Raw genomic sequence first — 15,980 nt, 5'->3', positions numbered from 1 at the left:
TCCTGTGCCCCTGTCGAGCAGAGCCACAGAAGTGATCCCCGGGGTGAATTTCCCATTTCCCATCCAATCATCAAGATTTTTCTTGAAGAATGCTAATGAGGAGCTCTGTTTGACATAGATAGGTAGTCTGTTCCAGTGTATGGGAAGTCTCTGGGACAGGAATCTATCCCTTCAGCATGTTCTGTTTATTGTGGTGACAAGGTTAAGGTCCCTAGAGCGTGTAGCTCAGAGGGATTGGGATTTCTTTAAGTGGAGCATGTCCAACAGCTCTGGGTTTGACATAGCTTTGTATGTTAGGCAGAGATCGCCCCTGAGTAGGCGATATGCGATGGGGTAAAGCTGTAGTTTTTTGAGACGGTCTGCATAGGTCATCTGTTTGAGGCCAGTAATCCTCTTTGTGAGGTATTTCTGTGGTCTTTCTAGTTGTTGTAGATGTCTTGTGAGGTACATACCAAAAGGGGCGTTGTACTCTATAATGGGTCTAATGAGTGATGAGTAGAGGGGAACAATGACCTCTTTTTCTGGATGAGAATCCTTTTGTGATGAGATGAGCCACGTAGAAGGATTTCCTGACCACTGTGGCAATGTGATTATCAAAGGAGAGACTACTGTCCACCTGTGTCCCAAGGTCTCCTATCACATTTTCGGCATTAAGTAGACTACCAGCTTTGTGGTAGTTCATGGGTACAGAGTTTTTACCAAAGGGGATGACAATACACTTTTTGGCATTGAGCTTCAGGCCATGGCTTTGACACCAGGTATCTGTCTCAGTGAGGCCCTTTTGTAGTTTGTCCACATCGTTAGGAGTTTCGTTTATGGCTCCTAGTTTACAGACATCTGCAAACTTTGTTAGCCAAAAACCTTCTGTGTTGGCCTGCACTTCAGAGAAGTAGATACCAAACAGGAGAGGACCCAGGTCTGAACCCTGTGGTACTCCACTTGTCACTGGTCTGATGTCGGATTTGGAATCCGCTACTTTCACAGTGTGGGTTCTGTCTATGAGCCAGTTGGCAACCCATCTTGTGACATAGGGATTTATACCTAGTTTAGTGAGCTTATTTATAATTCCAGACTGGGGGATGGTGTTGAAAGCCTTGGCGAGATCTAGATAAGCTGTGTGAACCATTTTACCCTTATCTATGGCTTTGGTGACTGCTTCAAAGAAGTCAATCAGGTTTAGGAGACATGATCTGCCTTTTACAAATCCAAACTGAGCAGGGTCCAGAGTTTGGAGATTACCAATGTCTTTGTTTATGAGTTCCACGATGATATGCTCCATGGCCTTGCAGACCAGGCTCATCAGGCTAATGGGGCGGTAGTTCCCGGGGTCCATCGTGGCTCCCCCTTCCCCCTGCTTGTGGTGCACATCAATAGTAATTACAGGGTATTTTCTCCTTGAAGATTCCCCCCTTCCAGGACATAAATAAGAATAGATTTCAACCACTCACTTCTTATGGGACAAGTCTCACACTAAAAAAAAATGAACAACAAGGCTACCATTTCAAGCTTTTCGCATAGGTAATTACAGGGCATTTTCTCCTTGATGATCCCCCCTTCCAGGACATAAACAAAAATAGATTTCGACCATTCGCTTGTTACGGGACAGGTCTCGCGCTAATAGAAAATGAACAAGAAGGCTACCATTTCAAGCTTTTCGCATAGGTAATTACAGGGCATTTTCTCCTTGAAAATCCCCCTCTTCCAGGACATAAACAAAAATAGATTCCAACCACTCACTTGTTACGGGACAGGTCTCACACTAAAAGAAAACAAACAACAAGGCTACCATTTCAAGCTTTTCACATAGGTAATTACAGGGCATTTTCTCCTTGAAGATCCTCCCTTACCAGGACATAAACAAAAACAGATTTTGACCACTTGCTTGTTACGGGACAGGTCTCACACTAAAAGAAAACGAACAACAAGGCTACCATTTCAGGCTTTTCGCATAAGTGAATACTGTTGTATACATAATCAGGATTAGAGCATTTTTTTCTCTAATTTTATGGGTGCATAACAGTTAAGGCTCCCAAAACTGACCCCAACCTAAGCTCCGGTTAATATCTGGTTAAAGCAAATTCCTCATAGTCACCACTATATGGCGCAACCTGTCTATATTTCAGCCTACTAATATTTTACAGTAACTTATTTTCCCCAGTTAAACAATTACTGCAAACTTATTAAAATACCTACCCAGCCATATTAATTAGGTTTAGTGCACAGTTGCCCCCGTAAGTGTGTCATTGATAACCCCACTCAATAAAGTTAAATACTTGATTCTCCATACCTTTCCTAAGTCCTCCACTGATTGTTTTTTCACTCTCAGCCCTGCAGAGGCAAGCCTGCTCTGCTCACTCCATTCCCCTACCCTGCCCTCAATTCCCTCCTGCCCCCTCTGTCTCTAGCTTACTACATCACAGGCCACTCCTTCCAACCTCTTCATAGGCTGTAAGCCACACCCAAAAGTACTAAAACCCTCCTACATCTCACATCATGCACACTCTAAATCTACTATTAGTAACATCCTTAACCTTTTTTAACCTACTTACTCTCTACCACCTCACTTCTCACAGCACCACACTACATGAACTAACCCTAACAAAAACTACAGCATACATATATCATAACTCATCCCAAAATAGTTACTCTATTTCACCATCACTCTTCAATCACAGAGACACCACCATTTTTAAGACCAAACTGCATTTTAATATACCTAAAATAAAACAATTATACATCTCATACACATACTCCATACTTAACTACATTACATCCACAATGCAAACCACTTTCCTCATATTATTATGGCAAAGTGGAAATATTCATCCAAACCCTGGACCCCTCCCCACCAACATATTAACATCACTCTCAGTGAAAACACCAAAAGACCTTTGCATCATGACGTTAAACATCTGTAGTATCGGCAACAAAGTAGCAGATTGCCATGCATGGCTTACACAGTATACACCTGATGTAGTTACCCCTGGATATCAAATATTATGAAAAGATAGACTTCATAGGAAAAGGGGAGGCCTAGCATTAATATACCGTAACCACTTAAACGTAATATCCCACCCAACATAGCTCCCACCTTCAATAATATGGAAATCCTGTTAGCATCACTATTTTTCAACAACCATAAACAAATATCTATTGCCACCACCTATATTCCTCCAGGTCCCAGTATCCCAACACTGAAAGACTTCCTATCATGGTCTAACCACTACATCTCAAATGAAACTATCATCCTTGGTAACACTAATATAAATTGGCTTAATCTAACACAAAGCAACTCCACAAACTCTATCAATCTGTTCAAATTTACACAAATTATACAAACCCCAACACACAAAACAATCGCCCTGAATCCACCCTAGACTGGATATTAGTATCCCACCTACAATACTACTCCAATCCCAACACACTTCCCAACACCCTAAGTGACCACTTACCAGCCTGATACACAGACTATCAACCTCCACCCCAAGCATCCATTCATACAAGTATACCAGAAATCTAGCCAATTTTAGCCAGTCTCACTTTTGCAACCTATTACAAACACTAAACTTGAACCCAATGAAATATATTCCCTTACATAAAGCAGCAGATTATTTCAATACTGTCTTCCTAGATACCCTTAACTCCATAGCCCCCATAAGAAAAAAGAGAGTTAAATGTAACCATGCTCCTTGGCTATCTAAGTCAACCAAACAACTCCTGATTAATACAGACTGAGCATGGCACAAATGGAGAAAAGATAAGACCCCACCCAACGAAACCACCTTCAAAATACTTAGAAACAAAGAAAAACAGGCAATTAATCAGGACAAAAAGACTTACTTCTATCAACAAATAAACACCCACAGTAATAATCCCAAACTTTTCTGTAAATCTGTCAACTCATTACTAAATCCTGTCAGCACCCAAAACTCATCTCCATTTCCAGGCAAATGCCTAGCTGAACTAGATGAAATATTTAATAAAAACTTTATTGATATTATCCTTACATTAGTAAATGCAGGCAATACCCCAGCCCCCATTAACCCATCCATCATACCTCAAGGCAATATCAGCTCCATACCATCCTTTAACTTCCAACCTGTAGCAACTTCTGAAATACAAACATTACTTGGCAAACTGAAACCAGGCTCCTTATCCGCTGATAATCCCCCCCAGAATACCTCAAAATGAGTGCTAAGGCAATAGGTTTCCTAGTAAGTATCCTTATAAACCGATCACTTGCAGAACACACAGCCCCCCAGCTCTGGAAAAAATCAATAATCACCCCACTTCATAAAGGTGGAAACCCTCATGACCTATCTAATTTTAGACCCATTTCCATACTGTCCCCTCTATCTAAAATAATGGAAAAATGCATCCACAAACAACTGGTTGAATATCTAACCAACAACAACCTACTATCCCCTTCACAACATGACTTTCGACCATCCCACAGTACCATTACTGCCCTAGTCTCCTTCACAAATCTCATCTATAACACCCTAGATAGTAACTTACTTACATCAGTCCTGTTACTGGATCTCTCAAAAGCATTCGACACAGTCTCCCACATCAAACTTATCCAGCAACTGCAATCACTAGGATGCTCTGATGCCACCCTAACCTGGTTCACTATTTACTTGGAAAACAGACAGCAATCCGTAAAATGGCAGAATAACCTCTCTAGCTTTCTCCCAAGTAACATAGGAATACCCCAGGGGTCAGTCTTAGGACCCCTACTATTCAACGTTTTTATAAATGACCTACATAAAGTTCCTTCTAATTGTACTACCACACAATATGCATATGATTCAACAATAATCTGTACCTCTAATAACTTCTCTGACCTCCAAAAGTTAACACAAAAGGCCTTTACATCCATAGAACTCTGGCTAAACCAATCACAGCTATTACTTAACCCTAATAAATCTAAACTACTCATCTTTGCCTCTAAACCTGTTCCCACAGACTTTACTATGTTCTCCATAAACAAAACCCAAACAGAGTTTGTAAATCAGGCCAAACTGCTAGAAATTACTACTGACAGAAAACTTAGATTTGACTTGCATATTAATAATGCAATAAAAAAGACTCACTTCAAATTAGGCAAACATTACAGAAACAAACAATACTTAGACAAATCCATCTGAATAAAACTTTCAAAAAGTTTTCTCATTCCAACCTTATTATATGGGTCTCCTGTCTTCACCAACTCTTTGCAACACAAACTGCAGTCCTGTTATTGTAAGATTGCAAAATTCGGATCATCCAAACCAAATCACACCCACCATTGCCAGGCCACTAGAGAACTAAACTGGTTAGAATATGCACATTACCTACATTACACACAACTTACCTTTGCCCATAAACTCATTTATAGACCCGAGTGTTGCCCTTCCCTGAAAAATATCATTGAATCTTACGTCCCATCAAAAAGTCTATACTCTTAACAACAAACACCTACTTAAAGTATCAAAACCTAGTAAAAGAGCAGGTAGCTGCCTCTATTCCCATTCCATAACTAAGCTGTGGCACGCCCTCCCATCATCAGTTACAGAATTAGACAACATAATTTCCTTTAAAAGAAAACTAAACCAACATCTCACTGATAACCCCAGCTACACATACAACACATATCCACAGCCTCCTTAATATAGTAAAACTGTTTCACATAGCAAATATACTTGTGTACATGTCATACTGTTATACCATATGAGTTATCCCTAATCTTCATTATCCTGCTCCACACATCTATACAACTATCTTAACACACTTTTTCTTCTGTAACTTACTACTTTTAATACTACCATTAAATACATACCAGTTATAATCTACATATTCCCACCACCTATCTATAAGATTCTAACAATATCTATCCTACCTTTAAGTTTAACTCTCTAAGTCTACCTTCCCACTGCACTTACCTTTCCCTTTTCTTACCCCCCCCCCAAAAAAAAACAATTGAGCTGTATTGTTAAATATTTCTGTTTAATTTTTCTACATGCTAATGTTCCATTGTTACTGTATTGTGCCTTTTTACAACATAAATGCTATTTAGATAGTTTCCTGTATTATTTCACTTGCTTTATAAGTAATTGTTTCCTTACAAAATCATGTAATGATTTTCATGTAACTTGGAACTATCTTTTCTCCCCGGGCCTCCACTGAAAATGGGTCTCAAGCCCAGTGTACTTTTCCTGTTAACAAATGGCGATAAATAATTAAATATATATATACACACACACACTTGCTGTACAACATCCTCTCTTTTGTGAAATGTGCTCTACAATAATTACTTTCTGCTTTCTGTTTTCTTTTATCTTTGTGATAAAATTTATCACTTGGTCCACTTGGTTTTCAGGGAATACAAATCTTTAAAATCAGAGTCAAAATATAGTATATTTGCGTTCATTAGGGTCAAAGCAGACAAACAAGGTAATGTGAGAGTAGGCAAAAAGAGGTATTGTCACTTTCTTAATATTTTGACATTTTTTTCTATGATGATATAAATACTCTATAAACATATACGAACATCAGTGTTTTCTGAATATTTTAGTATTTTCTAGTTTTGTGTGCCTGCATCTCTGTTTTGTACTTCTACTAGAAGTGGTATTGACAGTGGGTGAGATTCAGAGACATGGCCTGCACTGTGTAAGACTTTTGAGCAATAGTAAAAGTCAGACACACAATCATGACTGACAGTCAAGGTCTATACTCTGTACATGAGCTACTGTATTTCTGGACACCACAAGCAACCTTGTCACGTTGTATATATGCAGATGAGCTCAATCATATACATAAAGTATGGAGTATGTTTCAGAAATTCCTCCTTACGCATCATACATATCAGAACCCACTGAATGCAAATACCTCTGTCCATATGGAAGCTCCTGTTCTGAGCAGCATAAAAGTTTTTAATATACCTACCCTACACTCCTTATCTACAGTATATGATAACAACAATGCTTTTATACTGTAGTCACAAGAAGATGGAGTTATGACAATTCCAAATATTGAGAACAAATTCTTTCTTGAGTATGTATGTATTAATAACATATTCATATACATATGCACGCACACATCATACACAGTTTAAAAGCAGATAATCTTTCAGACTGCCATGGTCCCTTAATGGTAACATTCTCCCCGTATTGATGTTGGTGCATCATTGAAAACTCTGTCTCTCCCTGTAAACTTCATAAACGTTCCTTGTAGCATATCCAGGTGCTGATGTCACCAGTGATGGATAGCAAATATAATGATAGATAAATATGAATAGTATGCAGGCAAGCTGAATGATTCAGCAATCAAGCTCTCTTTCTGAAATACATACTGTAGCATGGGATGCCATCCAATGTATACTGTAAAACAGGGACCTATGACTGGGTACTTTATGGTACAATCCAGATACTAGCACAGTCCCAAGCAAGTATGGAAAGGTGCAGAGGCCAAAAATCAGACTAATCAACCAACCAACAAAATAGTCAGTGCCAACAATCAGCTTCCCAAAATAAAACTTCAATATCACATATTAAGATAAATACATCCTGCATACCGGTTTTGCTTATAAGTCTTCATCAGTGCATAATAACACCACCCCTCAATCCTATTTAAATACCATGAGCTCAATCATCATTGGTTATCATAACATGCCACCAGTTGTCATCCCAAACTTATAATCAATAACATCCCAAAATCTCAATTTTTGAGGCTTAGGAGAATATGTTCATCTTCCTCTGACCTTATAAATCATGAACAGGATCTGGTTTGTAGATTTTGTGATAAAGGATACCCTGTAAGTATTGTTAATCAGGCATGTATTTCAGCAAATCAGGTAGTATCTAGATCTTCTTTGTTAAAATATCAGATTAGGGACAAAAAGGATAAACAACCAATTAGATTTATTACTAATTTTGGTGATAGACTGCGGTGGTGGTGCTGCGGTAGCGTTTTCACCTCACAGTAAGACGTTGTCCTGTTCGATTCTCAGCTAGAGCGTCTTCTGTGTGGAGACATGCGTGAATGGGCATACCTTCATTGAAGGTTGTGCATCAGGGCCAGCAACTCAGCACGTAAAAATCTACTGCCAATCATTAGTGGACCGGAGTTCCGCTGTGGCGACCCCTAACCAGGAAAAGCCGAAAGACACAACAACAACAACAACTAATTTTGGTGATAACACTACATTTATTAAAGACTTAGTATCTAAACATTGGGATATTTTGTTGATGGAAGATAAAATTAGGGAAATTATACCTTCAAAATGTCTCTTTTCTTATAGAAAAAGGAGAACGACGGCTGGGTGGTTTAATCATTATAAAAAAAATTATCACAAGGGGAGGGAGAGGCATTAGTTTGTGTTGGATGGCCAAAGATTCGTGGGGTGTTATCCTTGTGGACACTGTAATTTTTGTAACTTTGTTAGCAAAGATAAAGGTTTTTCTTCAAGAAATAGTTCTAGAGTATTTGATATTTCAGAATATGGCAGTTGTAATACAGATTGGGTAATATACTTGGCTGCTTGTTCTTGCTCTGTTAAGAATGTCTGAACATTTGAGTGATATTCGGTGTGCTAAGTCTACAAGTGCTTTGTATAAGCATACCTTAAAACATGCTTCATCTAGGTTTATGTTTACTATTATTGACAGAGTTTATTCTAGAACAAACTATAATGTAGGATGGCATCGGATGTTAAATCGTAAGAAACAGATGTGCATCATAAAATTAGGTGCCTTATTTACACCAGGACTAAACGAGCAGTTATGATGGCCAATGATGATTGAGCTCATAGTATTTAAATAGATTGAGGGGTGGTGTTATTATGCACTGATGAAGGGTTATAGCCAAAAGCGGTGTGCAGGATGTATTTATCTTAATATGTGATACTAAAGTTTTATTTTGGGAAGCTGATTGATGGTGCTGGCTGTTTTGTTGGTTGGTTACTTTATAGTACAATCCATTTGATATTGTTGAACCTGACTTAGAAGTGCGCAGTAGGTTGTGACCTCTAATGCTGAGTAAATAGCAACATGACCTGCGTGCTGCACATACTATAATGGTGTGCACCCTTCCCCAACAGTCATGCATGACATACAGCCTCAATAACATGGATGATGCACTCCTAGCATGTAATAATGCTGACTGCTTGGGCAACACATTAGGTAGTGTACCAAGATCTTACCCAATCAAATAACATTGTATCTCGTATAGTGATTATATACCTCACTTTTGGTAATGTACATTATTAGGGTTACCAGCAGTAATAATCACACATGTCAAAGATTAGCTACCATATATTGAAACTTATTTTATTTTGTTCCTTAGATGTATATGAAAGAGGACACAGTATAGCCTTGCAACACTTTTTGCTGCCCTGCAGAAGGTAAGAACAAAATCTATGTCATCCTTTACTGAGCTATAATACAGCAGTTCAGCAACTATCTGTGGGAGTAAGGCAGTCATTGTTTATTTCATTTTATAATCTCATGCATATAGATTACCTGAGAGCGTTACATAGATACACATTAGTGAATCATGTATCACTTGTCTATATGCTAATCTATCATTGAGCACTCAGACAATCACAGTGTGAGCTTTATCTGGTATCTGGAAGCAATACATATATGTACGTGATCTGTGGACTGTACAGCTATGATGGAGAAGTATAAATAAGAAGGTTTAATATCACTTTATGTGTATGACATATAGCTAAACATTTCTCAGAGTTACTGGGTCAACAACTTTCACATTCAGGTCTTGTATCAAAGGTATTCAGCAATAGAGTATTGAAAGTGCACAACAGATTGGCAGGTTGTTGCACCACAAAGTGCTATGTCAGTGATGGCACTTTCCCATTTTCAATCTACAATGCCTACATAGAAGGGTGGAGCTTCAGTGCTGAATTTTCAGTGCACTGCACTCCTGCCTAATGCAATGCAGGTGATGCAATAGTACATCACAAGAAGCTTTGAGTAGCACACAGGACTGGGGGGGGGGGGTGAGGATGGCTGGCCTCAAAATGGCCCTTTAAGGGCATTAGCCTAGAAATCACCTATGAACCTATGAACAGAACTGTCTGCAGATCTTGCGGTCTCCATGCACCTGGTGAGATGGTGTACCACACCTGTCTCCGATTCTTACCCATAATCTGTACCACTGCAGACACAAGTGGGATTACTTTATTTACTGTTTTACTATGCTAACTATTCTTCTGATTTTAGATTTTGTCAGTGGAAGGTAACAATATGTGCTATCCAAGCATTAAAAAAAAGCCACCAGTCAAGATTTTTTAAGACTCCACTACAGCTGATTAGCAGCATATATGTAGTTTGTGTGAATGTGATGGAGACAGATCTTTAATGTTTAATTCTGCATGCATTGCCTGACATTTGATAATAGTAGTATAGTACAATTCCTGTCCAAAATCCAAAGTACATAGATGTGGAGATAAGTGAGGGAAAAATGCTTTTAAACTAATGGTAAAAGCTATCAGTGGATTTTAGCATTGCCTGAAAAGAAAGGCCTAATGCATTATCCCTGACTACTCAAACTTTCCCCATCAACACATCACAGAAAATACTCCAGGTATAAAAACATAGAACTGTGATGATGGGGTACAGATAAGCTTTCATACAGGCTAGCTAGAGTTAATCGTAGTCTTTTTGTTCAATAATAAAATGCTGGCAGAATGCAACAATGCTGAGTGATGTAACACAGGATGCCATCTCATCGTCATGAAAGACAGTTCAAGCCTCCCTTTCCTCTCAAGATTTTGCAGTGCTGAATGCTGGCACCACGTCCATACCTCCTTCTATCACAAAAAGACTTGAAGGCTTAGGTTCAAGCTCTAAGAAAGGAAAGTTTAGGTATCAGGGTAAAACTAATATGTTCAAATCATAACCCTAACTCTAACCTTGTTCTTAACCATAACCCTATATCTCCCCTTAAAAAACTTTCCATAACACTACCACTAATCAGAAATAAATAGTGGCTAGTGTTATGGAAGATTTTATTGTAAAGATCACAAAAGAAAATGACTTGCTTTTTGCAATCTTTGCTATGATCAGTGTTTTCAGGGCTCAACAGTGTCATTCTTCTCTGTATTGTAAAAAATGCCTTTGCATTTGATATTGTGACACTGTGATAAATCACACTGTAAACATACACATACTGTCTGACAATTGGCTTAAAGGATTAAAGGGCTTTTAATGAGATATTTCCTGTGGTCCAGTGGTGCAAGGTTTGATTCCTTCAGCCTCCATTACCTAACTGTGTGACTTGGAGCAAGTCAGTTAACCAGACATCACTTACTGAGAGTCTGTCTGTCTGAGTCTGAAAAAGGTCCATGGAGATCAGTGCTGCACCCCAGAAAAAAAAAACAAGTGTGTATGTATTATGTATGTATATATATATATATATATATATATATATATATATATATATATATATATATGTGTGTGTGTGTGTGTGTGTGTGTGTGTGTGTGTGTGTGTGTGTGTATGTGTGTGCTTTCACTTTACAATCCTGAAATACTGAAAGATCGAAATTCAGTATCCTGGGACTGTAAAGCCAAAAACTGCAAAACCCGAAACCCCAAAAGTGCAAAATTTAAATTTGCGACTACCCACATACTTTACCATATTTACTTAACCACACAAATATTTAAATGCATACACAGTATGCATACATTTACTTACTTACATCCATATCTACATAGAATGTGCATATATATTTTTAATTACATTCAATACTATGTGAGTATACAGTTACAATGTTTTGCTTAATTACATACATATGTCTGCAAGCAGAAGGAAGCATCCAGCATGCACCCTGTAGGCAGCACTCTCCCTAGCCTTCTTCCCCTATATGATGCTTTTTTAAATGCGTCCAAGAACTCACACCTCACTATACATGCACACAGCTAATTCTATGTAAGCAACACCTTATCAGTGAAGCAGAATTTCCATAAATTTAAAATGACATCCTTAGCTTCTGTTTTTAACTCCTTTGCAACATCCTTTCATTATCTTTGGTACCAAAATAGTATCCTTATATCTCTCTTTAATTCTGAGAAGACTTTTGGTTCATCCAACATTCCTGTAAGCATATCACCCCCATACCACTGATCTCCCTGCTCATTGCCCTCTGCAGCTTTTCATTCATTGCAAGGTCTCCATTCCCCATGCGGTTTCTGGAAGAGCACAGATTATTCCATCTGCAGCCTCAGCACAGCACAGTAGAAGAGTCCTTAGTTTCTAGACACTGCTACTTTAAGAGTGCATCTCAGAATTTGGCTTGCACTGGACATTTTTTTTTTTTGCTCTGCCATTAGTATCCACTAAAACTGTAATTATAATCCCATGGTCTTTTCCTGGTCACCCTACTCAAGAAGCATTCGCTTTATTCATAAGTTTGTTTTGCCATGGAGTGGGTCAGGAGATGCTTTCATCATTCCAGCATATGACATGCTAAAAGTTTTTTTCTATACAACAGTTATGAGGAAAATGTTCCTGGGTTCTGCCATTGCCATAATTAACACTTTTCAGTAATAATTAGTCTATCTTTTAATTTCCAGATGTGAATGTAGCTTGGCAACCCAAGACCCTTTAGACATCATTTTGGTCTATTTTGAAAGCACATTTATTTTTCAAGTGTATTTCTTTTAGTTATTGTGCTGTGCTGATGAGGTCATAATAAGGCCAAAATATGCATATCCACAGCTAGTGGGGTTTGGCTTTATTGGCCTGAAATTGTCCATTGAAACGACTTAAAAATAAATAAGTCACAGGCATTCAGAATCGCCATATAGCTGAAACACCTGATGTTCATAAGGGTCATTTGCATATATCCCATGTGCCTCTGATACAAGAGGTTTGAGAGGTCTCTCAGTGGAAGTTCTAGCTTGGCTGGAGTTTTCATTTAGTTTTTACTGAAGTGTATTTCTTTTGGGAAAAAAAATTTACATAATATCTCTGCAAAGAGTAAACAATATAGCACAAAAAGCTGATATTAAAATATTTTGAGGTCACTGAAGGAAAAAAAACACTAAAAAACACTGCTCAAATTAATTTCATATCAGACTCATAAACTTTAAATGTCTCAAGTTATCACTACTCACAGTATGCCATCAAATATCTAATAGAGCTAATTAGCAGAAGCTAGATATTTAGGGCTGCCGCAATGGTGCAGCGGTTAGCATTGCCACCTTACAGCAAGAGGTTCTCCGGTTCGATTCTCAGCTGGGCTGCCTTCTGTGTGGCATCTGCATGTCCTCCCTATGGTCACGTGGGTTTCCACAGGGTGCTTCGGTTTCCTCCCACATCCCAAAGACATGCTGTATGTGGATTGGACACTCTAAATTGGCCCTAGGTGTGAGTCCATGCATGTGCCTTCTGTGGAAGGCTGAGCGCCAGGCTGGCAGCTTGACACCGTAAAACTCCACTGCCAATCATGAGCGGACAGGTGATCCCCTGTGGCGACCCCTAACTGGGAAAATCCAAAAGAAGCAGAAGCTAGTTAATTAAGCAATAAAATATGAACAGTGGGTATGTCAATGTTCTATTTAAGCAACCCCTGTGGGTTCAATGTGGTAGAAGTTCTAATGAAATATATCTGTAAATATCTTATTGCTACGATTATAAATGCTTTTATATTTCCTTTCAGTTTTGAAATCATTCTTTATTTGTAAACAGGTTTACTAATAAATATAGTAGTGTAAGACAGCCAATGTAGAAGACCTGGACACTCACCTCACCATTTATAATTGAGTCCAGTATAATAACCTAAATTAATTCATGGTAAATCCACAGAACATTGTATAAACTATGATGGTTGTGGGATGAAGATTTTTTGAATGACCCACTACTAGTAATATTACAGCTAGAAGCAATGCTTCTTAAATTATACAGTGTAAAGACTTTACCTCCCACTGAAGCACACCACACTACAAGAAGGAGGAAAATTTGTTATGTCCCATACAGTTTGGTATCTATACTGAAATAGATTTCAATATGGTTGTCCTTTTCTTTTCTTGAAGCTAAGCAGTGGAACATATTTCATACTTTTATTTATACTCAGTCTCAATACAGCTTTAGCTGCTTATAATGTTTTTAGAATCCACTAAATTTAAATTTAAAATATGATGATAATGCATGTTAAAATGCAAAGGTTCCCAGGCACTCATCTGCCACAATTCCAGGGATATGACGTGGCATAATTCTAGGGATATGAAATATAGTGTGACATTACAGTGTAAAGGATATGACATATTCTGAGGTATTACCATGCACAGTACAACACTAAGCTATCCATGCTGAGTCACATTAGCCCATGCAAACTGAACAGATATAAAAAGTAAAATAATGACATTATTTTAAAAATATAAGCCATTCGTTTTTTGAAACAATTAATTTCTTAATGGCAATGCACCATGGCAGTAATTCTTATTTACTCCCTCCCTGCCATGGTGTATTGCCAAAGTATATGAAGGGACATGAATTGAGCACAGAGAACCTGCTCCAAATTTTCCTGTCCAGTATAGGCCAAGTTATTCAGTACATTCTAAGAACAGAAAAGACTGCTTTTTGCAGTTGTAATGATCAATCTTTCATTGAAGAAAACAAACACGGCAGACTGCTCATTTGTTTCTAACATTTTTACCACATGGACTGTCCAATTTCCATCAGACTAAGGTTTTTGTAGTAATCTGATAGCACCTCTATTTTAAAGATTTACCGCAGGAAGGACAGTCCTGTAGAAACAGTATCAGTTAGTAATTACCACCAAAGGGCACCGGACTGTATATCCTGGCCTATGATCACGAGTTACATTTTGGCACAGAAATAGCATTACAGCAAAATAACCAATGCCAACATACTGTACAAAATACAAGTAATATACTGAACATGCATCGAGTGTTACTGTAGTTCTTAAGAAAACAAATCTGATCTCATCTGCCTTGGCAGGTAAACCTGGAATCTCCTGACTGGCATTACTATTATTTTGTTTAAACCTTGAATTCAAAGTTCCCTTACACTTCAGTGAAGATAAAATAAAACTAAGTAAGACTGTATTTCTTAGTGAAATAGCAAAATTTATCAGACCGCACTTGTGCAAACATTGCAGAGGTCAGTTTCAATGAAACAATTTGATAAGCTTAAATAACTTAATATTAAAAATGAGCACTGCCCCCTGTTTTTAGAACTGAAATTCAGCAATTTTGCCAGGTTAAAAAGAAATCAGGATAAATCATATACTGTGAAAACATGCTAGGAAAGAAGTAATATGTTTCTAATATAGAATGCTAAACTGTAGTATTAACATGCTTGACAAAGAGCATGCACATACAGTTATGATACAGAAATCATGACGCAAGTAAATATATTTACCTGTTACTGAAGCTGCACAGGCAGAACTTATAAAAAGAAGTATAAATATTATCGCCATATTTAATTTTTCTAATTCCAGACTACAACAGCTAATCTACGGGATAGCAACTGAATCATGAGTGAGTTGCCCAGATTGCAGCAAGGTAAGAAAAGAACTTAAGATCTCCCAGAAAAATGTTTATCTAGACATAGTTGAGGTCAGATTCCAAACTCCACAAACACATTAAGTTCAAACAATGAAACACAGTTAATTATTAAACTACAATGATCAGTAAACTCTGTCCTGTCTGTAAGATAATACCCTACAACTGCTTCATTCCATAGTAAGAACTGTAAATATCTGCTTAAATTTCATTAACAAAATACAACTCCATGTCAGGCCCTGAAACAAAAAAAAAAACATTTTCTACCTAGTTAAAACAGTAGTAGTGATAAATAAACAAAATGTTCTTGCCACTGAGCCTTACCTCTCAACCTCTCAGCGCAAGAAATGTGGACAAAGCCAGAAATAATGGGGGGACAAAGGCCCAAAACTAGGGACAGAATTTAAAAATTGCTCCTATAAGCTTAGAATAACAGGTTTTGAATTATTGT

At 37.9% G+C, this 15,980-nt stretch overlaps 1 protein-coding gene across 1 annotated transcript in view; it reads right to left on the bottom strand.

The window, feature by feature from the left end:
• Positions 1-15,542, bottom strand: part of LOC122793370 (microsomal triglyceride transfer protein) — a 704,416-nt gene extending 688,874 nt beyond the window's left edge. Inside the window, exon 1 of the mRNA XM_044061320.1 lies at positions 15,387-15,542. Within this exon, the coding sequence (XP_043917255.1) occupies positions 15,387-15,444 (58 nt within the window). The 5' untranslated portion in view covers positions 15,445-15,542. The remainder of the gene's footprint in view (positions 1-15,386) is intronic.
• Positions 15,543-15,980: the final 438 nt, after the last annotated feature.

Source organism: Protopterus annectens, chromosome 2.part0 (genome assembly GCF_019279795.1).
Source record: "Protopterus annectens isolate FY-2018-M chromosome 2.part0, PAN1.0, whole genome shotgun sequence".
Classification (NCBI taxonomy): Eukaryota; Metazoa; Chordata; order Ceratodontiformes; family Protopteridae; genus Protopterus; species Protopterus annectens.
The sequence above is the reverse complement of the archived record's forward strand: the minus strand, read 5'-3'. Positions and strand labels throughout refer to the sequence as shown.